The sequence below is a fragment of the Mesoplodon densirostris genome, chromosome 8 (genome assembly GCF_025265405.1).
Source record: "Mesoplodon densirostris isolate mMesDen1 chromosome 8, mMesDen1 primary haplotype, whole genome shotgun sequence".
Lineage (NCBI taxonomy): Eukaryota > Metazoa > Chordata > Mammalia > Artiodactyla > Ziphiidae > Mesoplodon > Mesoplodon densirostris.
Window position 1 is genome coordinate 79,354,965 of NC_082668.1, and position 25,362 is coordinate 79,380,326.

Here is a 25,362-nt window from a genome sequence, read left to right on the forward strand (position 1 = left end):
CCATAAGAAATTTCTCCACCTCTAACTTCATTGAAAATACTCTCTAAAATATAGTATACTTCTTAGGCCTTAAAAAGTAGACCATTTACCATGCAATTTTTGGGGGGAGGGGGTGGTGGGTTGGTGATGCTGGTTATTTCCATATAATTTAACCTTCTGATTGTATATGTCATGTACCACCAGTACATGAGTGAATGTTATATATGCAAAACAATGCATACATAAATGCTAAGTATAAATAGAACACATATTAGAAAAGGGGTAGAATCCAAATCTAAAGTTAATCCCTACTCTCAAGCTCAGTAGAATATATGGAACATATGGAACTACAGTTACAGGACTGCTGGGAAATAGAGTAACTTTGCATTTAAAAATATTTGCCAGTGAATCCAAGGCAGGAACAAACTTAATTTTAAATTAATTTCTCACTTTTTAATGAAATAATTGCTTTTCTTCGTCTCTTTCCTCTGTTCAACATTCCCTCATATTTTAACATCAATAAGCATGTTTTTCACCTTACCAACCTCAAGCTTTTCAACTTACTGCAATGGAATATGAGGGCAGTCCCCTTTCAGTTTTTATTGTTTTACTGTTTTCTTTCAGAAAGAAAGATTACCAATTTGCAGAGTTAAGATAAATCCAGTGGAGACAATTAAGTCTAGTTTGAATTTAGCAGCTAAAAAAGGATTTTGCAGTTTGTGTCTTCAACTAATCAGAGCTTTCCTACAGACTTCCAAATGTATCACACTTCCCAATTGCTGGATTTCTAAACCACCAGGTCTAGATAATTGCCATATACATTATAATTAAAGTCAGACAGCTAAAATAAAGAGGAGGTCAAGTTTGCTTCCTCAAACTTCATTTCCTTCTAATTTTTGTAGATTATGTATTTGGGCCTGGAGAATTTGTGCGGAATTTTGTGTTTCCCTAAAGTAAGCATTAGATATTTTATCTTCTTTGCACAATCAACAGTACGACTGGAAGATGATCAAAGATCATTTGCCATCTGCATTTACTCTATAGGCAGCTCCCACAGAAAGCTTCTTTAGGGGTCTGTCCCCACCATTTCCACTCAGTCTGCTCTTAGCTCCCCATCTTCCCTTAGAAACCTCTGCTTTCAAGCCCATTTCTGCCTCCTCTGCTGCATCTCAGAGAACAGTTTCCTAGAGAGGAGTTTGTCCCGTTGTCCAAAGCTTCTCATCTTCACTACTTTCTGAGACTGAACTTCATTGCAACCCAGACCTTTATAGTTTTCAGCTTCCATTTCAAGAGATTTATTAGTTGGTTATAAATATATAAATAGTAGCTACTTGTGGGGTTTTTTTGTGTGTGTGGTAAGAGGTGGAAAATATTTCCTCATTTGTAACTTCTTCTTGGTTTGGCCTGATTTGTCTGTAGGTAAAGAGAAGAAGAAATTGGAAATCACATTAATTGTTGCACACCTCTAATGTGGATTTTCAAAAATTCGAGGGAAGAAAAAAAATTTGTGGGAAGAAATGGATCATAACTGAGGAATTAAATCAAACTGAAAACTTCCCTCTGTATATAAATTTCTTCTGCTCCAAACTCTAAGTATATGGTTTTAAGACTATGAGGTTAAGAAGACATTGCATGAAAGGTTACTTTGTGTATTTGCGTTAAAATTTCTACTCTCAATCAAATTTCCTGCTGCATCTGGTTCCTAAGGAAAACAGCACCTCAACCATAACCCCCAATAAACACTATTTGATGAGGGCGCTTAGTCTGCAAAGCCTTAGATTTATATCCAAATCCACTCATGCCACATCACTGGAGGTAGTGCACACAGCAGCAATCGCACTGCAAACAAGGCTTTCTTCCCTAATCCTAAAACTACTTTTGTTCTACAGTGGCTTTCCCTGGTGGGCTGCTGTTAAGAGTTGCAAAGATTTTAGAGCCTTAATGATCTGGTGCACCATGAACCCTTTTCATTGAAATACAGAGACATGGAACTTAGATTGTGAGAAGTAGAGCAGTAATCTGACCTTATTCCTCGGCAGGCAAAACACAATTTGGGCAATGGACGTCTTGCTGAGAAAGGTCAATCCCTGCAATAAAAAGCTAGGGTGTTCAAGGAATAAGCTTTAGAATCATTTTCTGATATAAATGGGCTGGCTTCCTTTCTTCCCTTCAAGCCATGTTTATAATATTGAATAAGTTTTAGAATATGTTGTCTAAATATAGCATGGGCAAATGATCTATTAATGGAGCACGTATTAAGCAGACATTATAGTCTGCTTAATACATGGTACTATATTAGCTGCTAGGATGAGTACAAATAAAATATAGTCCCTATGAGTGAAGGGATTACAGTGATGTGTTTTTCCTTTGTGCTCTTCTGTTTTCTAAATTCAATATACATTTCCTCTGTGATCAGAAAAAACCTAAACATTGTATATTCTGTAGAAAATTAACTATATGATAGGAATAGAAGAAAATGGAAAAGATTTACACAAAATGTTAACTATGTTTATAACTAGGAGCTAGGATTTGAGGTGATTTTAATTTTCTTCATTATCATTTTTTACATTCCCCAATTTTACATAATAAACCTGTATTAATTTTTAATTGAGGGGGAGAACTCATCAAGTGTGATTAGAAATTAAAAAATCAAGAAAGAGTCCTTAATTACCTCTCAGACTTTTGTTTTCTAGTGTAATTTGTTCTGTATATAGAAGCTCTTAATGATCATTTATATCATAGATATTCCATTTTTCATCAACTGATTCCCACAAATACAGTTGCCGCTTGGAATCCACAGGGGATTGGTTCCAGGACCTCCCTCATACCAAAATCCAAAGATGCTCAAGTCCCTTATATAAAATGATGCAGTATTTGCACGTAACCTAAACATGTCCTCCTGTATACTTTATTTTTAGATTACTTATTATACCTAAAACAGTTTAAATACTACGTAAATAGTTGCCAACATGAGGCAAATTCAAGTTTTGTTTTTTGGAACTTTCCAGAATTTTTTTCAAATATTTTCGATCTGAAGTTGATTGAATCTGCGGATGTGAAAACGTGTAGATATGGAGGGCTGACTATATCCACAACCTCATTGCTTAGTACTTATCCATGGCTCCCCGAACCACTTAAAGGTTCCTAACCTCTTGCTGGGTTAGGGACTTGATTCAAAACCCAGTTTGTTTATCTCAGTATTTTCCTTAAAAATACTTTAGCTTAGACAGTATGATATTGTGTGCGTCAAGCTTGAGATCTAGGGTCTAGCAAGCTGCCCGGCTGAAATTCTCTCTTCAGGGAGGGTCAGCAGGGTATTAGAAAAGTTATGTTCCAGAGGCAGCCACCACAAGGGAGTCTGCAGTCCAAAAGTCGTACTTGATACTTCGGTTGTTAGCAGAGTAAATGTCAGAAATAGGTTAATATCAGCAAACTTAGAAGCTTGTTAATCAGCATGATCTTAGAAATGGGCACTCACTGGTAAAACTGAAGATACGAGGAATAGCTAAAAATACTTAGGGACACTCTCACTCTTCATGAAAGGGTATTAGAATCTGGTGAGGCTGGTATCCTGTACCACTGGAAATGGATCTGCGGTCTGATCCCTCTTTTTTAAAAAAATTTATTTATTTTAGGTTGCGTTGGGTCTTTGTTGCTGCGCGCGGGCTTTCTCTAGTTGCGGCGAGCGGGGGTTACTCTTCGTGGCAGCACACGAGCTTCTCGCTGCAGGGGCTTCTCTTGTTGCGGAGCATGGGCTCTAGAGCGCAGGCTCAGTAGTTGTGGCTCGCGGGCTCTAGAGAACAGGCTCAGTAGTTATAGCGCACGGGCTTAGTTGCTCCGCGGCATGTGGGATCTTCCTGCACCAGGGCTCAAGCCCATGTCCCATGCATTGGCAGGCAGATTCTTAACCACTGCACAACCAGGGAAGCCCTGGGGCCTGATCTTTTAATGGTCCCATGTCCAGTCATTGGGTCAGGTGACTGGGACTGCCTGATGCCAACTATAGTGGGAACAGAAGAATCCTGCTTCTGGAACATTGTCACATTTACCTCAAATGAGCCTTCCATGCAAGATGGTTACTGGAACCTAAAAGGACAGACTACCAGGATGTTGTAAGCTTACTAGACAGGTTATATAACATGTTTTTTGCCTGCTTCAATGACTGTTTAATAAATGTATGTCTGGAAAGATTCGGTCTGAATATTGCATTCATTATACTCTACTCTCAAGGTTGTGGGCAGTAGCTAAGAAACACCTCAAAAGAAACTTAAGAGTTTGTATATTTAAATTAGCTTAGTGTGCAATGAAATTTTGTATATTAATTTCTAACGCTAAAAAATGAAGTTTAAAGTATTAGAAATTATACAACAGATGCTTAATAAATGATTGTTTATGGAACACATGTATTGTATTTTTCATCAGATTCCAAGCACACTGTAGTGAGACTTTACTTGCTTTAATGAAGAAAATACAATCATTAGCATATTAATGCAAATCTGGAAAATGTGGAAAAATGTTCAAACATTAAACACGCGTTCAAAATCTATCTTCCAGAGGTAACAACGATGATCTTTTCTGACGTATTTTTACAGTCTACTTTTTGATGTAAATAGTATATCTTCTACCCTTTTATAATTTGCCTTTCTTCCCACTTAATACATTACAAATACTTGCATGTTGTAATGTTTTTTTAAATCTTAATGAACAGGGGATAAGTTCCAAACAAAGATCATCAAAAGTGATGATACTAGGCATCTTTACCTTTTTTCTGACTTTCATGGAAATGCATTTAATGTTTAATCATTGTGTCATATGGCTATTGGTTGAACTACACTTCTATTTTTAATTTAATAAGAAATTATGTGTTAATTATATCAATTAAATATGTTAAGTATATATTTATATATAAAACCAGGAATGAATAGTGAATTTTACCAGATGCATTTTCAGCACCTATTAAGATGATCACGTATTTGACTAGATATATAGAGTTCCTAATACTGGCCCAACCTTGTACTCTTGGAAGAAATCCTACACAATCAAGGCATGTTATTTTGAGGTACTATAACACAGTCGGTTAAGAAAGTGGGCTTTAATGGGTTCATATATTGGATCCTTTATTTACTAACTATATAACCTTGGGCAAGTTGTTTTACTTCTCTGTGTCTCCATATCCCCATTTAGATAAAATGGGCATAGTAACCTACCTCATAGGCCATTGTAAGGATTAGTTAGTAGAAAATACTTAGGACATTATCTGGCACACAATAAGCAGTATATCTGTGTTTTTTATTGTACCCCTTGTTAGTATTTACTTTTTCAAGTCTAGATATGAGGTTGGTCTATAATTCTTTGTGCTATCTTTGACAGGTTATCATATCAGAATTAGACTATTTGTGAAATAAACTGAATGCTTACACCAGTTTCTATGTAATGGAATACAATCTCTTGGTTGTACTACTGAAATACGTGGTAATGATCTATTTTTTAAAATATGAAGGAATTCACATATAAAACCATATATGTAGTTCCTATCTTTTTCTTGGAAGAAATTCTTTGTTAACTTTTTCCATTTTTTCCATGGCTATTGGATTACTGGGTTTCCACTTATTAAATCAATTATATACTAATTCATATTTCCCTAGATATTGTTCACTTTAATAATTTCATTATAATAACATAGAATTATGCATAGGATTCTTACCAATTAAAAAAATTCTCCATTGAAAGGATTTTATAATCTCTTACTTAGGTTTCATTTTAAGTATCTGTTTTCTTTTTTGTTTTCATGATTTAGTCATCAGTAGATATTTTTCCTCTGTTTTGTAGTTTTATTTCTAGAGATAAAACTCTAGGATTTGTCAGTTCTACTGCTTTTCTAGTTTCTAATTCATTCATTTCACTTTTATCTTTATTAGGTTCTTTCTTTTGGTTTCCTTTTATTTATGTTGATAAATATTTTCACTTTTAGCTGAATGCTTATTTTCATTATTTTTGTTTAATAATTAAAGCCCTTAAAGCTATTAATGTACCTCCAGCTATAGCTTTGGTTATATCTCATGAATTTCAGAATGAGTGTTTTTATTATCATCTATACAGTTTTGATTTACTTGCCAAAAGAGTTCTTAAAAACACTGAATGTTTATTTTGTAAATAAGAGTCACAAATGTAGAAAATAAACTTATGGTTACCGGGGGGAAAGGGTGGGGGATGGAATAAATTGGGAACTGGGATTGATACATACACATTACTATATATAAAATGGATAACTAATAAGGATGTACTGTATAACACAGGGAACTCTACTCAATACTCTGTAATGACCTATTTGGGAAAAGAATCTAAAAGAGTGGATATATGTATACGTATAACTGATTCACTTCGTTGTACACCTGAAACTAACACAACATTGTAAATCAACTATACTCCAATGAAAATATTTTTAAAAACACTGAATTTTTAGGTGAAGGGGATTTGATTTCACTTCTAATGTAACTTGTATAATTTTACCACTTTGAAATGTTAGGGTTTTTTTTTTTTTTTTTTTTAGCTTAATAGATCCATTATTTTAAGTGATCCAGGCAAAGAGCTTGAAGAGGAAGTATATACAGACTTTTTAATCTATAAATAAAGAGGATATTATTAAATCAACCTTAATTATACTATTCATATTTTCTATGTTATTTCTATTTTGCCTGTCTCATTCGTCGATAAATGAGATGAGTGTTAGAGTCTCTCATTACTATTTTTTATTGAAAAATTTTAGTAATATAATTAATATTTTTGCTTTATGCATTTTGATACCTTTTAAGTGTGTAAAGGTTCTTGACTATTATAACTTCACTGTAGATAGTACCTTTAATCAATAATAAGATCTCATTTTCCCATTTAATGTCTTTTTACTTCAATTGTATTTTATCTAATATTAATACTACAACTGTAGCTTTTTCGTTTACATTTACACAATATAATTTTGCCCATTATTTTAATTTTCCCATTCTAATTTTTGCATTAAGTTTGTGATTATTAACTCAATGCTACTTGGGTGAATAAGGCCCATGCAGCAAATTATAAAGAAATAAAATAACATAAGTGAAGTGGCCAAGGAGTAATAAATTGGAGACCATAACAAATTGGAGAGTGATGCCACATTCTGGTGGGCCATTGGCTAATCAGCACTAATTATTGCTGCAATATGAAAATGTTGCCAGTTGTTTTAATTTTAAAAGGAGTGTCAAAAAATATGGATTTTATCAAAATGTTTTGATTCTGAAACACTTTGTGGTCCCTTCCTTCCAGGAAAAGAACATAATACTCCTTGGGCTGGAAAGGTACTAATTGGCAAGATTTGTTTTAGGTATCTTTCAACAGCATAGAGTTGGGTTTCATTACCAAACACATTTGCAAACTTGGACTTAAACATAACGGATAATGGATACATTTGGTCTTCTGTCATCTTCTTTATGCTGGACTTTATGCTTTGTTATTTTATTGCTTTATAATTTGCTGTATGGGCCTTTTTTTCCCCACTCATTACATATTCAGTAGATGAACATCTCTTTACAGTTAAAAAAAATACAAACTGTGTTTCTAAATATGATTTCCAGGTAAAATGAAGAATTTATTATACTTTCAGTTTTCACAACCCTTTTATCTCTTTACATCTCAGTTTTTATTTATAAACAGAGTTATAAACTCTGGTATTAACCAGAGTTAACACCTGGTTTTATTAAAATATTCTTGTTTCTCTTTCAGAATTTAGGATAATTACATTCTAAATTTAGGATAATTTAGGGTAATTTTATAACTACATATATTGCATTATTTAGACTGGGGCTATGTTTTTATGTTATGTATTCTTCCTTCTAATTCTTTAACAACAAAATACCTGTTCATGTGTTTTGATTTTTATTCATCTCTCAACTGGAATACGTCTGAAATTTTTTTCAAGTAGGGAGCATTATCAATTACTATCTTCACAAATGAAAAACCACACAACTGGGAACTAAGATCAACACATTGCCCACATTTTCCAGTTCAAAACTCTTTAGATGTCAGTTTTTAAAATGCCTTCTTATATTTAATGTCCTAGAGAAGAAGGCTAGCTGGATTTTGTGTTTTGGTACCTGTTTTATTTTTGCTATTTTTCTTTGAAGTCTTTGTTTTTTTGAGTCAAAATGATCAGGAAAGTATTCACTAGGATGTGTCCAGGTGGTGATTTCTTTTCCATAATTTTGCCTGGTATACCCTCAATCCTTGATTTACAAGTTCTGGTCTTCTTTTTGATTCAAAAAGTGAGGGGAGGGACTTCCCTTGTGGTCCAGTGGCTAAGAATCTGCCTTCCAATGCAGGGGACGCAGGTTTGATCCCTGGTCTGGGAAATAAGATCCCACATGCCACAGGGCAACTAAGCCCTCGCGCTGCAACTACTGAGCCCCCACACTCTGGAGCCTGCACGCCACAACTACAGAGCCTGTGCGCCGCAACTACTGAGCCCACGCTCTCTGGAGCCCGGGCACCACAACTACAGAGCCTGTGTGCCGCAACTACTGAGCCCATGCTCTCTGGAGCCTGCACACCACAACTAGAGAGCCTGTGCACCACAACTACTGAGCCCACGCTCTCTGGAGCCTGTGCACCACAACTAGAGAGAAGCCTGTGCACTGCAACGAAGAGCCCATGTGCTGCAATGAAAGATCCCGCATGCTGCAACTAATACCCGACACAGCCAAAAATAAATAAATAAATAAATTTAAAAGTTCATTCCCTTAAAAAAGAAAACCAAAAAAAAGTGAGGGGAAAAATAAATTGTGAAGTAGAAGCCCCTCATACCTATGATTGTCCCCAAAGCTTCAGAAAAAATTCCCTCTATGGCAGCAACACCTGGCCCACATTTCTCCACATTATCTTTAAGGACATCAAGAAAACCATTCAGGAATCCTCCTTCTCCATAACATCAAAATCACAGTGGCTTATTGACTCCATCTTTGTTACATCTCTGATCACTTCCTTACTGTCCCATCTTACTGCCCGTCTTCAATGTAGTTTTCTACCAGCTGGGCTGTAATAGCCTTATAATTAATTGTTCTGCATCTACCTACCATGTCTGTCTGTCTGTCTGTTTTTCTCTCTCTCTCTCTCTCCACACACACACACACACACACACACACACACACACTTTGTTTTTGTTTGTTTGTTTTTTGCCTATTGACTTAATATTAAACTCCTTCCCTGGCAAGAAAGGGTGTTCTAATTTTATACCCAAATTCCATTTTCTAGCTAAGTTCTATGGCTCATTTCTCTTTCACCATATCTGTATATTCTAGTCTCAGTTCCTTTGCTTATGTTCTGCTTTCCCTGGCTTTTTCTCCCATCTTAACTTTCAAATATTACCTTACTTCCTAAGAACCATCCTTCTTCATAACATTTTCCCCAATTATACCTCCCAGAAACACTTCCTCCCTCCTCTAAATTCCCATGGCCTCTTCTTACTCATGTTCTAGATTTTTCCACCATACTTTTCTTATCCCCACTGCTGGACATTATTACACTACACAAAGGGTGGGGACTCTGTCTCCTTCATCTCTGAATCCCTCATAGCATCTTGCACATAAAAATGTTTGATGTTGAATGACTGTTAAAGTACTGAATAACCCTTTTAGATAATAAAACATGTCAATTCTGAATATCTAGAGGACATAAAATTTAACAGAGAAGATCTCATTCTAAAAGTATTACCTGAACTGGTCTGTTAGAAAGTGAAGAAATTTCTTTATTTCATCCATATGACTGAAGCTAGGAAGGTGTCCTCCAAGTGCTTGGCAGAATCTCTCAGCTTCTTCCCAGTTCCTCTTTCTTACAATTCTTTCTATATGAAACAGCTTAACAAAATATAATGTTAATTTGTTTCCTGGTATAATCATAAAGTATTCATAATTTCGAAGTCGATTACAGTCAAATGTGTGGGTCCCTGAAATGGACTCTTAGAAGTGTAATAAAGACATAGGTAAAGGCCCATATACTGTGACACAGACAGGTCCTGCTGAAAGTGTCAACTAGAGGCCAGACTGACACGGACCCTAAAGTAAAATTTTTGACTTGTAAGAAGTGACAGAACTCTTCCCTTGACAACAATAATTAAAGGGATATGAGAATCATAAGCGAAGTATTAGCATGGCATGCAGCTCACCCAATTTCCCAAAACAAAAGAACCCTAGGAAAGAGCCAGTTCTGGCTCTGGCCCTGCTCTTTTGGGTAGCACATGAATTTATACGGGAATGAGTCATCTGACACCAGAGGTTCAATGATACCCTGACAAGGACTCTGTGCTCCCAAACACTTCAGTAGGTGATGTATATGTCTGGGAAGGAGCACAGTTTGGACAAAGACATGGACTAGGATAGTAGACAGATAGCTTCATTGAGGGATTGAATGAGAATATTACTTTACCTTATAACAAGAAAGACCTGAGGGGAAACTATGCCAGCCTTCAGGACAGGGGTCTTCAGGCTTGGGGGCTGCTTCTTTAGGCTCAGGTGGCTCACTTATTTTCTTGCAAATTGAAAGTGCTCTGAAGCTTCTGCAGTCTTTTACCTCCCACTTTCCAAGAGACTTTCCCGTAGCCATAGCCACACATCCTCCTGGAGAAGCTGAGGTTGAACGGAAAAGTTTAATTAAAAATAACATTAAAGGGACTTCCCTGGTGGTCCAGTGGTTAAGAATCCACCTTCCAATGCAGGGGATGCGGGTTCGATCCCTGGTCAGGGAACTAAGATCCCACATGCTGCGGGACAACTAAGACCGCGCACTGCAACTACTGAGCACGTGAGCCACAACTAAGGAGAAGCCTGCATGCCACACCTAGAGAGAACCCAGCGCACCACAACAATGATCCTGTATGCCGCAATGAAGATCCCAGGTGCTGCAACTAAGACCCGACGCAGCCAAAAAATAAAATAAAAATTTTTTAAGGTTTTTTTTTCTTCCCTAAACCCCACATTTGTTTATTTATTTATTTTTGGCTGTGTTGGGTCTTCATCTCTGTGCATGGGTTTTCTCTAGTTGCGGCAAGTGGGGGCCACTCTTCATCGCCGTGCGCGGGCCTCTCACTATCGCGGCCTCTCTTGTTGCGGAGCACAGGCTCCAGACGCACAGGCTCAGTAGTTGTGGCTCATGGGCCCAGTTGCTCTGTGGCATGTGGGATCCTCCCAGACCAGGGCTCGAACCAGTGTCCCCTGCATTAGCAGGCAGATTCTCAACCACTGCGCCACCAGGGAAGCCCAAATAAATATTTTAAAAAAACATTATAAAATTAAAGCCCAAACATTTTCTAGTGCCTACACATTTATTTGATTCAAAGTGGGGAGAGAGAATAGGAAAGAAAATGGAGGAAATAAATGTGTTGTTCACAATAATAATGATGACAGTAATATAGAGAAGTGTTTACTACTTGCCAGGTACTATTCTAAGAGGATTAAGTGAATTGATCCTCACATAGAGTGGATTCTACTGTCACACTGAGGTACAGTGAGGATTAGTGATTTGTCCAAGGTCACATGTGAGAAAGTTTCTGATCCAGAATTGGAATCTAGGTGGTGTGTGTGTAGAGCTGTACCCTAAACCACTATGATGCTCAGAACAGTCTAAATCGTTCATATTCACCTAACAGCTTTCAACAGTTTTTAAGCAACTTAGTAAACCTCAAAACAACACTCTCAGATTCAGATCCAAAGGAAGAGCTGGTACAATAAAGGTAAAAGGAGGTGTGTGGTAATATACATTTGTTTACTATTTATTTTATGGCAGCCAGAATTTTATTTACTCACTACAACGTTAAAAGATAGTTTGTATTGTCAGATCCATTTCCAGATGAAGAATTAGTGACTTGCCCACAATCATAGTTAGTGAGTGGTGGAGTCAGAACTTGAACCCAGATTTGTCTGGCAAAATGCCATGCTCCCTTTCCCATTACATCACACTGCTGAAAATGCACAGAGGACAAGAAGAACACACATTGCAAAGTAATAAGGACAACTTCCATTCCAACACACAGAGAAGCCATACGGTTTCATGTCTCATTATACAAGGACAGCAAGAGGAACAAGGAACTGGGAAAAATAATGCTGTATTACCCTGGATGGGTGTGCTCTTTTCTCTTATTCTACCCCCTATCCATGGCTTGCCCAATGCAAACCAAACTGGCTGAATCTGGGAGTAATAATGGTAAAGAGGACTTAAAGGCAGTCTTTCTGGCTACAGACTGAGAGAATAGCGATTACAGCTACTTCCTAAGCACCCCTGCCCCCAACCACTGAGGCTTATCCATGAAGAATGTGACACTGACTCTAAAATGTCTGAGTGTCTATAAAAGAAACCATGTATTTTGTATTTTAGAACATTCTAATTTAAGATGAAATTTAACCAGGATTAGCATCTGCATTCTCCATCTTCTACAAGTAAAAAGATGACCTTGTTATTATCAATACCACTCATATTTATATTGATGATCATGTATTACAAATTTTGTGGGCATTCTCTATTTCAAATATTGTGTTTAACTACACATTCACATGTACCAATTTCTGTTATAAAAATGGTCTTCATGATTCCATTACACAAACATAAGAAAATATAAATAATTCAAAGGAAGAAAAGTCAAATGCTGTCTCATAAAAAGCCAAAGTCCTCTAAAAAGCATTGAATTAGAAATCAGATCTGGATTTTAGCAATTCAATAACCAGGTAACCTTCGTCAAGTAAGTCACCTTTCTAAGCCTCTGTTTTCTCAACTCTAAAATCAGAAGGGCCTTCCGAGGCCTTTACTGGCTCAAATGTTCTGATTCTATGGCTAATTATGGTCAATGCTTTAGGCTAAAGAAGGATAAACTACCTTTCAGAATAAATAATACCTATAGTACATTGCCTCCTTAATTCTCACCCATTGAGAATAATAGAAATAAACACATTCAACTTTGGAGAAAGAGGTTAAGAAGCAGAGAGGTGAAAATGTAAAGTGCTCCACAATGAAGCTTCTAGGTTCTGTTTGAGACTACATGGAAAAGATAACAAACTCGCACTGATGCTTCTAGCTCTGTGCCATTAGATGGTGGTATCTGAAAACTGAGTTTTCTAGCTTTTTTTGGGTAATTGCTGAGGATTTCATAGGGAAGACACAGTCGCTGCTTCTATTTATGGTTCCATAGATAGACTCTAGTCCTGAAGATCATCACCTCCTTCATATTTCAAAGGTATGTGAAGAACAGATTTGGGAGGAATGCCTCTTACAAGTCACTGTATTCTACTGCTTTCAAGGCTAAGGCACTCACCTGGCTCAAGAAAATTCCAGTTGGAATAGGTTACAGCCCGCTTTATTCCACCAGCACTTCCCCAACTATACTCTCCACTTGCATCTGTATCTCTCAGGCCAGTCCAGAAGTATTTTTCTGGGGACTTAGTATACTTTTTAATCATATCATTCAGGTATTCTTGCTCAAATCTACAAAATGAGAGTCAAATTAGTAGGTGTTTTTTTACAGTGACTGAAATACTATATAAATTGAAGACGCACTTTTTTTAGGAAGATTATTTAGCAAAGGAACCCAGAGTTAAAAGTTCACACCTGCTAGTTACAGTCAGATTGCAGTTGGTTCCAAAGGGGACCTCATCCTTGTAAATCTTGTAACAGGCTTCTCCATGTCTCTTCCAGCCCTAAATCAGAGGAAAAATATCACACTGTCTTCTGCTTGATAACAAGCAAGTTTCTGTTACATAAGTAACATCTTACAACTAAGGGAAATTAGGACATGGACAGGGAATTTAAACACATGATGAGAGTGGGATACAATTTCATAGAAAACCTCCATAAGCCTGTGAGCCTGTGTCAGACAGAAGGAATGTCTTAACTTTCTTTACCCCTAATGCCTAGCTCATCATAAGAGTATAACAGTTGTTAGTTCAATTATTTTTGAATAAGAATAATACGAGTAAGAGAAGTAAAAAATCAGCATTGAGGATATAATCATATACATTTTTATAGAAATTCATGAATAGATCATTATTTTTCCTATAACTCTTTTTTCTTCTGTAAGAGTGCCGATATCTATGATTCACCACCTTCTGGCTTGCTCTAATGTATAAATGAACGGAACCTAGTAATTTCTTCTATTTTCCAAGTCTAAAGTATTTAAGTCTCAACTACATATCTGACCAAGAAGGTATAATATTGCTTAGAAAAATTTCCACAGGGGTTTTACATACCTCATCTGGAGGACACATCTTATCAGATCTTGTATCATTCAATTTTTCTCCCTTTTTCTTACATACATATTTAAGTTTCTCTTCACATGATTGGACCTTCCACTGACCTAGCTTTTAAAAAACAGAAAATAATTTTTCCCACAAGAGAAATTAATTGCCACATATTTAGAATTGAACTCTTATCTTAAATCAAGATAGTTTCTTCCCACAACTATCAGGGAGGGAGAGGGGGAGGAGGGGAAGGAGGAAAGGGAGGGGGAGAAAATGAATATAAATGAATGATTAAATCTGAGAACATACTCTTAGAAAATGCTACCCCACAAACCTGGAAGCCTGTTACTTCAGCATCACCTGAAGGTCACAGTGGGGATGAATTTCATTTTCTTATAAGTGTGACAATAAAACCACCAAAGGACACTATACAGAAGTTGAAGAGAGAAGAACCCAGCCCACAGAGTTGCCAGAGTTCTAGTCTTCTTCCATATGACACAGCCAAAGTTTGTCCACAGGTTAAAAAACTTTGGGGCAACAATAGCCAGGACATGGAAGCAACCTAAGTGTCCACTGACAGATGAATGGATAAAGAAGATGTGGGACATATATACAATGGAATATCACTCAGCCATTAAAAGAAACGAAATTGAGTTATTTGTAGTGAGGTGGATGGACCTAGAGACTGTCATACAGAGTGAAGTAAGTCAGAAAGAGAAAAACAAATACCCTATGCTAACACATATATATGGAATCTAAAAAAAAAAAAAGGTTCTGAAGAACCTAGAGGCAGGACAGGAATAAAGATGCAGACGTAGAGAATGGACTTGAGGACACAGGGAGAGGTAGGGGTAAGCTGGGACGAAGTGAGAGAGTGGCATGGACATATATACACTACCAAATGTAAAACAGATAGCTAGTGGGAAGCAACCGCATAGCACAGGGAGATCAGCTTGGTGCTTTGTGACCACCGAGAGGGGTGAGATAGGGAGGGTGGGAGGGAGACGCAAGAGGGAGGAGATATGGGGATATATGTATGTGTATAGCTGATTCACTTTGTTATACAGCAGAAACTAACACACCACTGTAAAGCAATTATACTCCAATAAGGATGTTAAAGAAACAAACAAACAAACAAACAAAACTTTGGGGCAGGTCACCTAATCTCCCTGAGTTTCCTCATATGTAAGATGATGATGGTGATTAGAATAGCTACTCCCTAAGAATTTTAGAATCAAAAGTTTCTGCCAACTCTACTTCAGTCTAGACGTCAAAGTTCTATCTTTCAAATATGCTACTTAACATTGATTTTGCTTAAGTCACTCTGCTTTCTTTGAATTAAATTTTAGTAAGTCAATCGTGATACGGGTCAGTTTTGAACATTGGAAGCTGTCTAGATAAGCCATCAGTTCACTCTGGCCTATGGGACCTCATTTCTATCTTTGATACTCTTTTAAAGATATCCTGTGTATCCTTTTAAATAGAGCATTAAATGTGACACCCTTCTAAATTCAGCTTTACAGCTTTCGAAAAACATCTTTACTATTGAAACACTTCTAAATAGCCCTACCATTTATTGCTTCCACTTAAGTCTCTCTAGAAGTTTGAGTGACACACCTGGCCTCCCAAACAATTAGGAGTCCACAGGAAAGTGCTACAAACAAAAGTATAGAGATACATATGTCCCTTCGGCTCAATAGTTTATTTTGGACTCTTCTGAAAGTTCAAAGCATGCTTTATTGAGCATGCTTACTGAAGCATGCTCAATAAACATTTATGCATCCTATAGGAGTAAGGTATTCTCTGAACAAAGTCAGACCTAATTTTTTAACGAAACTAGTTTTTCAATTCTCAGAGTTGGCTTACTTTGATCTGAACATGAGAAGATGGGATTTTCCAGGTTAAATTGTGGCTACCTGCTAAATATCACACTGGTGGTACTGAGAGAAAGCAGCTTATCAGAAGCAATCTGGCACAAGAATCTGAGCTCTAAAGGGATTCTCTTGATCTGTTTCACACCAGAGAAGATACTCTCAGACAGGAATTGGATTGCTTCTTTAGTAATTGCTTTATTTACCTTTTTTCAGCAGCTACTGGAAAGACAGTCTACAGTGCTATTACCTTTTATTTTCTTTCCCAGCTTAAACACAAATATCCCAACCAAAGTCATCTTATTATTATTATTAGATTTTCAGGTATAAAAATAAGGATATAAATAAACTTGAGGAGGTTGCCTACCTTTCCTAAATAGGAAACACAGTTGGGAGTCTTATTGTAGGGAACATGTGGCTCATTCTCATCCCAATAAGTCAGAGTAACTTCAGTACCATCTGACCACTGAAATAGAGTTGGTGTATTTATGTTCCTAAGGCCTGTCCATATTCCTTCTTTGGCATCTAAAAGAAAAATGTTTTATTTGTTTGGTTACTCAATTACATACTTCAATATGTACACTGCTACTGATTTTTACATTCTGATACGGGGTGTTAAGAGCCTTGATGGAATTTTTTTCTTTTAAAATTTTAATTCAGTGAATGGTATTCGTAATTAACCTGTAAAAGTATTGATAAGTTAGGCAAGGCCTGATGATGAGGGCGTTTCAGGTCACTTATACAGGTAGGGTACACAGGTGGAACAGCTGTACTATGACCTGTAGGCTGGATGTTCCTGATACCTGGTTTAGATAAACCTTGCTTTATGAGAAATTATGAAACTCTACAAATACAGTCATAGATATTCCAATTAGAATAAGGATATTGTCCATCACAGACATGGAATGACTATACTGCCTTCCCAGGTAAAACAGCTGGCACCATGCTGGCACAGAATAGGTATCTAGTACTTACTATGGGTGAATCCCAGGAGGAGGTCTTAATACTGGCTCTCTAGTGTTTTGTTCTTCATTTTTCAGCTTTCAAATAATTATAAAAGTGAAACAATCATCACTTAAGTGTTGGGAGTAATTTAAATAGCATTTAGCTTATGAGAAGAGGGAAATTATTCAATCAATGGCTGTACTGTCAGGTTGGTAGTTGCTAGCTACATGCGGCTATTTAAAACTGTAAATCAACTACAATGAAATGAAAGTAAAAATTCAGTTCTCCAGTCGCCCTAGCTACCTTTCAAGGGCTCAAAAGCCACAAGTGGCTTGTGGCTACTGAATTGGACAGCACAGGTTATAGAATGGTTCCATCACTGCAGAAAATTCTATTAGACAATGCTGATGTACAGGATCAAACTATCAGCTTTTCATTCTTGCTAAGAATCTGAAAACAGGGATACTTTAAAATGTTTTAAACCTCTCAAAGAGGATATCTTAAAAACTTACCCCCATTATGGAGTTTTGTGACAATCAGCTCCACATCTGCTAAAGAATGAATGCTGATGAGGTCACTGCTGAAGGTTTTGCATTTCATATGTGCCTTATCCCAGGAATCACTTTCATTTACCAGCAGATAGCAAAATCCATTATTTGGCAGCCAGTCTGCTGCATCACAACGGGTATCTGAGTATGTCCAAACATCTGGAGGAAAAGAAGCTATTTATATTCCAGTAAAGACACATCTATTTTGAATCAATATTTAAATTCTTGAATATTGAATTGCAAATTCTTCTTTCTTGAATCATAAGGCTTCTGGAAAACTGGAGAATGTGATGTCAGATGGTACAGTGACATGAATTTTTGTGGTGCCTAATGTATACATAACATCGTAAGAGTGACTGCAGGGATTCAGATAATAATGTGATTTTAAAGTGATACAGATGTGCTACATGGCTGGCCACAGACTACTTAAAGAGGGATTGCCCTTAGTCCTAGTAGACAGAAGAAAAGTGTGGGGTAAACCAGTTGTTGACAAATCTCTTCCTGGGTATGGGATTTGTGAGGTTCCTCTCCAGTCTCTGACTTTGAGAGATTATGAAGTTGAGCCTCCTTTTCATGTATGGTCAGCTTAGCAAAGGAATGTGCATTAATGCTCACTGTTGAACAGAGAACAGGCAGAGATTTAAGGAACATAAGAAAATATTTATTCACTTCACACCCAAGAAATGGCATCACTGGAGGGAAAGGGCAAAGGGCATCTCTGAACCTCTTCTTTCCTCCCCTCTGCTAGTCCTTCAGTCCATGGAATGCGGGACTCTTTGTTTTGACTATAATAAAACTCACTCAAGTGATGGTCAAGAAAGATTAGAGAAAAAGAGCAAGGTATAAACCATACAAAATACTTCTACCTACCCCTCTTAAAAGAACTAGAAAACAGTTTGGCTTTTCAGGCTTCATGGATTCGGACCATTTGGAATGTTTGTTATAAGAAAACATAGCATCTTAAAAATGTGGACAGTTTGATTTTTACTAAACGATAAAATTCAGGTTCAGCTTCTCACACTTGTAAAATAACTCAATTAGCTTTAAGGTTCTGAAATAGCACTTATTATTATGATTATATTTTACAATTATAGTAAAAGAACAGCAGGAAAAACACCCGTAATTGAACTTGAAATAATTATTTTCATATTCTAGTCTTTGTCTCTATGAATACATATTTTTACAAGATTAAAATGATAGGTAGGCATATGATTTTGTTCTGCTTTTTGTATTTTCCTGCTGGCACAGTTATTTTAATAAATGCATACTGTTCAATCATGTGGAAGCATCTTGATTTACTTAATAATTGACACTACAGGATATTTATTTGATCTATCATTAGTCATCTTGGTTTATTTTCATTTGTGCTGTCTTCTCTGCTATGCCTTTTATTGTATGGACTAAATATGGTTTGACTCAACTTGGAAGATAAATGTTCATTTTCCCCTATTATTTTTTAAACTTAAAAAATAGCTTTATGCTCCTATTTGGATGATAAGAAATTTTATGCTTTATTCTCTTCCCCCAACATTCCTTAAAGCAAGACATTTTAAAACCTCCTCTTCTCCCAGTTTTAAGTATTCGTTTTTTTTATTCAGTGAGGATTTAATCAAATACCAGGTATACGGTGGGTGCTGTGAAAGACAGTAGGGCATTTCTCTTCTCCATTCTTTCAAAGACTTTTCTTTCAAACTTTTAAACTTTTCTGCACCTCAGAAGTTGCAGCTGTCCTGTGTCTCTCTTATCCCCAAACTCCCTGGAACAAACCCCCTTCTGTGTACATATTTTGTCCATCTGCACTCCTCCTTTCTACCTGATTTATCAACACAAAGAACCAGTCTGGCAAAGAAGGAGAGAGAGGTGGGCAAAGAAGGGGTGGGCATTGTGGGGAAGGGGGTGGGAACATTCCCGTGTCCATCATTTTTTACTTCCCACGGAGGCAGGTAATATGTAAGACCTGGCCTTAAAGCAGTGGCCCTCAAACTTGAGTGTGTATCAGAATCACCTGGAAGGCTTTTTATTTTTATTTATTTTTTATTTTTTTCTTTTATTTTTTTTTGCGGTACGCGGGCCTCTCACTGCTGTGGCCTCTCCCACTGCGGAGCACAGGCTCCGGACGCGCAGGCTCAGCAGCCATGGCTCACGGGCCCAGCCGCTCCGCAGCATGTGGGATCCTCCCAGACCGCGGCACGAACCCGTGTCCCCTGCATCGGCAGGTGGACTCTCAACCACTGTGCCACCAGGGAAGCCCTGGAAGGCTTTTTAAAACACAGATTGCTGGTTCCCACCCTCAGAGTTCCTGATTCAGTAAATCTGGAGTAGGTCCTGAAAATTTGCATTTCTTACAGGTACAGGTGAAGCTGATGCTCTTGGTCTGGGGAACCACTGTGCTCTAGAGAAAGAAGAGCCACCTGTGAACAGAAATATATTTCCTATCTAGAATATCTCTGCCTTCTCATGGGCATATACCAAACCAAAGCTTTACTCATGTGTAGTTGATAACATCTAACCACAGGTTCAAAACCAAATACTCCCCTGCATTGGCAGTATCAGGTGAAGGAAAGGGGAAAACAGGTATCTGAAATGGATTTACTTGACTTCACAAAACTGTAATTGTGGGACCTCTTTGCTGGAGGAAGTGAGAAAGGTACCTGTCAACTCCACTGTGTTATTTAACAGTTTCTTGCAGACGTAGGGCAGTTGAGCTTCACAGGAAAAACTCTGCCACAGACCCGAGTTGGCATCCATTCTTGCACAGCTTGATCTGTCAATTATAGGTGCACTCGGCACATCTTAAACAGTAGGATTTTCAAAGAGTTAAAAGAAGGTTGGGGGCAAGGGTGGTATTTAGAAAACATAACTTGTATTCCTAATTTTCTGCTTTTATGGGGACTCATAAAATAGTTAAAACTTTCAACTAAATTGAAATGTTTAAGCTGCAATGGACAATCGTGCTTACCTATGTCTTCTTAAATACAGGATATGAGGGGGGCGGGGGGGCAGGAATACTCTGATCTGTTGTAGTTAATTTAAAAAACAAAACCAAAAACCAAACCTCTGCCCCAAACCAACTTGCATGTCGTATCTTGTGGTCAGTAGCTCTTAATTTGCTACCCTACACAATAAAAATACTGATTTATGATTCTGCCATGCCTTTAAGGCTTTAAGATTAAATTCTCTTTAAAGATTTTATTTACTGAGATAATAGAAAATTTATTTACTACTTATAAAATTCCATTAACTAAAATCCCCCTTTTATTGGTATTTTATTGTGCTTAACTTGTTTTTCTTATATGTATGCAGAATATTTTGGTACTGAAGTTAGTGTTAACTTTTACATTCTACATTTGTCAGAAGCCTATGGTTTTATTTTTTAAAAAGGTATCTAAACCTTCTTTCCAGGGGGAAAAAAAGGCATTTTGGCTAGTTAGTGAGTTAGGGTTTGTTTATTTAGTATAAAATTTTTTTAAGGTCTTTTTTTGTGTATTAAAATATAACCATTATGTTGTCAGTATTTGGGTGCTGCAGCGGAAGACACCAAGAGTTTGAGGAACTATTTCCATATCAGGGTTAAGCTGCAGATGAAACACAACATGGGTCAGTCATGGACACGTCAAGTCCTCTCAGAGACACAGAATGGTTCCTGGGCCACGTAGTGGGGCTCATTCTGCTCCTCTCTAAAAATGCAGGGTCACTCTAAAGATTAGGGACAAATGCTCAGTTGCCCATGCTGGGGGTCAACTTGCCTATAATGGTATCACAAGGGTGTAGGAAAAAATATTCTTCGGAGAGGTAACCATAATAAGAGTTGTCAAGGTTTGAAATTTGTACAAGCTCTCAGGGGATGGGAAGCTCTTATTTTTTTTGAAGCTTGTGCTCTGTGCGTAGTAAGTGGAAGAGGGAGCAATTACCTGGGTCCCAGTTGAGAAAGTTTAATGGCTTGTGGTCTGACCATTCCCAGCCTCTAGCAGAGTACAGCTGATTTAAACCAATCCAGAAAATTCTCGGAATGCCTTCTTTTTCTGTAAGAATTACACATTTTTAAAAAGTGACAAAATTACCTGTTATTATCTAAGTAAGACTTAAGTTTATACTAATAGCAAAAATATCTGAAGGCCTTGATTATGAGGCAGGAACCCTGTAGGAGGCTGTCTATCCAACAAAGGCAGATGATGCTGAGAGGCAACAAAACCGCAGTCTGCTGAGAAACCCAAAGGCTGCTAAGTTAATTCAATGCTGCTTTCCCATTAGCTTGTCCAATTCCCTTTCTTCTAATAAAAACAGAATTTTCTCAGAGTAGCTGTTTCACTATCTATTTTTAACCCTCTTGTACTGATATAGAAAAAGTAGTTTCCATTACATATCTAAATTTTGAAGGTCTGATTATATTCCAGACTGACAGTTTAAATTCATTAAGCACATATCATTTGCCAGGTATTAAGGACATAAAAACCAAAACGATAAAGTCCTGCCCTCACGACGATTTCAATCTAGTAGGACACAGATATGGATCCCCAAATGGTGAAGTATAACCAGTACTGTTTCAGAAATATGTACTGAGCTAGGCAAGGGATATACAACTCTAGAGTCCAGAGGAGACATTAAGGCTGGAGATACAGAATAGAACACACACACACACAAACACTCGTGTTACAGTTGAGATGCATCATTCAAATTTATTATTTGACAACTAGATGACATTAGCATAAAAGAGAAAGAGAAGCAGAAATAATTTAAATAGAGAAGCTAAGTGCTGATATGCCACTCAGTGTGCACATGCTCACAAGCAATGGTTGCAATCATGCTTGTTGTATGGGGCCATGTGTATTAAAAAAAAGAATGTGCGAACAATTGTAAGGATTTTCACACCACTGTCAAGGAAGGCAACACCACTATTCAAGAACCTGGTAAGACTTTATCGACATCACAAAGAATTTGAAGATATTAAAGGCCAGGTAGAAGAGATAAAGCAACTAATGAAATGGTCTACAGAAGACAAGGGTGATGTTGACAAACAGGAAGAGCTAACGGGTTGGAATCTATAAATTTGTTGAAATATTCCCAGCAATAAAACACATGATAACAGTTTCTCAATTCCTCCCAGAGAATTCTGTATGATATATTATAGTATTATATATATAATTCATGTATCTCTATATATAAATATAAAATACAATTCTATATTACATAATTTATATATATATTATATAAATATAAATAATTCTTAAAGTATGGATTTTGTTCCATCATATATATCAGACATATCTGTTTGATTTGCATGCAGAAAACCATATCCATACTTTAATGACTCTTTGAGGGTAATTTTGACTCTATGTAATTTTTGCCTTACTTTCACACTTTACAACCCAAATGCCTAAAACAAGTAACTTCACTGGAACTGACACCTGGGAGTGGAGGAGAATCCCTGGGTAAAGCAGAAATAGCACCAGCAAAGACAAAAGCGGCCGAGAGCAGTAACCTGGACACCAACATCCAAGGGATGGGCAGGAGTCTGGGAAGAGGGTGGTAGGACAGAGGCCCAATTATCACTCCAGTAAGGAATAAATGTGAGGTTAAAAGTGAATTGTAAGGATACACTGTGCTTTCCAGGAGCTTCACTGTGAAAGATAGAGGCAGGGCTTCAGGGTCTAGGGAAAAAATTTTTAATGGTAGAAGCTTAAACAAGTTTATAGCCTATTGGGGAAGAGTTAATAGAGTGAGTGTCTATAAAAGTATAAGAGATAGAAGAAACAGTTGATGTGGATACAAAGAGCTTGGGGGAAGTAGTTAACCTTGAACGAGCTGGAGAAATAATAGTATAGATAAATTTGTAACTGTGAGGGTGACAAACTAAGGGTCTACTTCACTTTTCTCAAGGAGATAGATGATAAGGATACTCTCTCTACTAAGGAAGGAGAAGGTGGATGCTTGGGTAGATGGCTTGAGGAGGATGTTGAAGGGAACTCTGGATTTATCCTTTCTTTTACCTTGTTAGCATAAGCAAAGGCTGCCAGCACTGGCAAGGCAAGACCTTGAGGAATTACTCTAATCAAAATCTTTCTTCATTAGTAAATGTGATTGATTTTCCAGCATTCCTAAAGAAGTCCTGGGAACTATGACATATTTATGGTACTCCAGACTCAACCATACCTTGACATTCAAAATTCCTTTCATTCATTCATCTCTAACCAGCGATACTAGAGAGGACCAATCCTTCCCATCTATCCCAAGTTCAATGTCCTCTTTTCCATGAAGACTTTCCAGATATCCCCCAGCAGAAAGTCTGAATAATCCTACTGCTTCCTAGGAATAATCTTATTGTTCACCTGCACACGACAAGTACACATTTACAATGGAACAAAATGACGTTTTGAGGGTGTCAGGCTCTTGTTTACTTCATCACAATGTTCTATTTGTAATCTGTATTGATGATGACTTATTCTTCACTAGAATCATAAGATTTTAAAACTGTGACTGTGTTGGTAAATTCAAATGCTCTTTATGTGTCTTGTGCCAGGTGGGTGTGATAAATTTTAAAGGCCCTAGTTGGGCAAATGCAAAGGGCAGGGATTTCTTATATGGCCTGGACAATTTGGAGCTGGATTTTTTCCTTCATAGAGTCCAGGCAAGGAATGCTATGATGCATTCCTCCAAATGCATCATTAGATTGTTTGGCAGGGCGTTGACCAATTTGAGACTCTATCAATGCCCATCATTGCCATCAAGAATCAGATGATTGCTAGCATAAGTTCCTATATCTAATCAAATGGGCGAGTCCAATGAGCTAGATATTCTTGACTGTTCCCAACACCCCTATTCCGACATGCCCTGTATTTCTTTTTTTTTTTTTTTGCGGTATGCGGGCCTCTCACTGTTGTGGCCTCTCCCGTTGCGGAGCACAGGCTCCGGATGCGCAGGCCCAGCGGCCATGGCTCACGGGCCCAGCCGCTCCGCGGCATGTGGCATCCTCCCAGACCGGGGCACGAACCCGTATCCCGTGCATCGGCAGGCGGACTCTCAACCACTGCGCCACCAGGGAGGCCCCATGCCCTGTATTTCTATTCCTCTTCCCACAATGAGAAACTGCAGGGCCTGATAATGATCATGCATCTGGGATGAACGGCAGAAAGGCCACAGCCAGCAAGGGCCCTGACCTAGGAGTGTTCTAGCCTTGGGTCACTATCAAGGTAGTTCAAAGTGAGCAGCCCCTGAGGCCAGAGATAAATTAGAAAGAATTGAAATGTGTTGTTCCTGCTCTGGGGACTCTCAGTCCTCCTTTGAGCTCTGGGGTTGAATCTGTGGTTACAGGTCCCTGGGAAGGCCAGAGCCATAGGAAACTTGACTCTCAAACAAAATCCAGCGAGGCTGAGGAAACCAAATCCCCCACCGTAGGTCCCTGTATTAGTAAAACAAAATCAAAACAAACTAATTAGGTGCAGGGCAGGCACAAAAGAGAAAGAAAGTTCTTTTAGACTGCATGGGATTTATCTTCAAGAGAGCTGATTCTGCTTTATTTCTGTCAGCAAATTCCCTAGTCCCGGGCTTCCCTGGTGGCACAGTGGTTGAGAGTCTGCCTGCCGATGCAGGGGATACGGGTTCGTGCCCTGGTCTGGGAAGATCCCACATGCCGCGGAGCGGCTGGGCCCGTGAGCCATGGCCGCTGAGCCTGCGCGTCCAGAGGCTGTGCTCTGCAACGGGAGAGGCCACAGCAGTGAGAGGCCCGCGTACCGCAAAAAAAAAAAAAAAAAAAAAAAAAAATTCCCTAGTCCCACC

The 25,362-nt window shown here is 37.9% G+C and overlaps 1 protein-coding gene across 2 annotated transcripts in view; it reads right to left on the reverse strand.

Moving 5' to 3' along the window:
* Positions 1–25,362, reverse strand: part of LOC132494636 (CD302 antigen) — a 131,399-nt gene that overhangs the window by 87,346 nt on the left and 18,691 nt on the right. For both annotated transcript variants that reach the window (XM_060105774.1, XM_060105772.1), the window contains exons 5-13: positions 21,501–21,611; positions 20,241–20,381; positions 17,554–17,748; positions 16,464–16,621; positions 14,235–14,345; positions 13,597–13,685; positions 13,304–13,473; positions 10,429–10,628; positions 9,718–9,860 (exon numbers count right to left, since the gene is read on the reverse strand). In XM_060105774.1, coding sequence (XP_059961757.1) covers positions 9,718–9,860; positions 10,429–10,628; positions 13,304–13,473; positions 13,597–13,685; positions 14,235–14,345; positions 16,464–16,621; positions 17,554–17,748; positions 20,241–20,381; positions 21,501–21,611 — 1,318 coding nt within the window. The remainder of the gene's footprint in view (positions 1–9,717; positions 9,861–10,428; positions 10,629–13,303; positions 13,474–13,596; positions 13,686–14,234; positions 14,346–16,463; positions 16,622–17,553; positions 17,749–20,240; positions 20,382–21,500; positions 21,612–25,362) is intronic.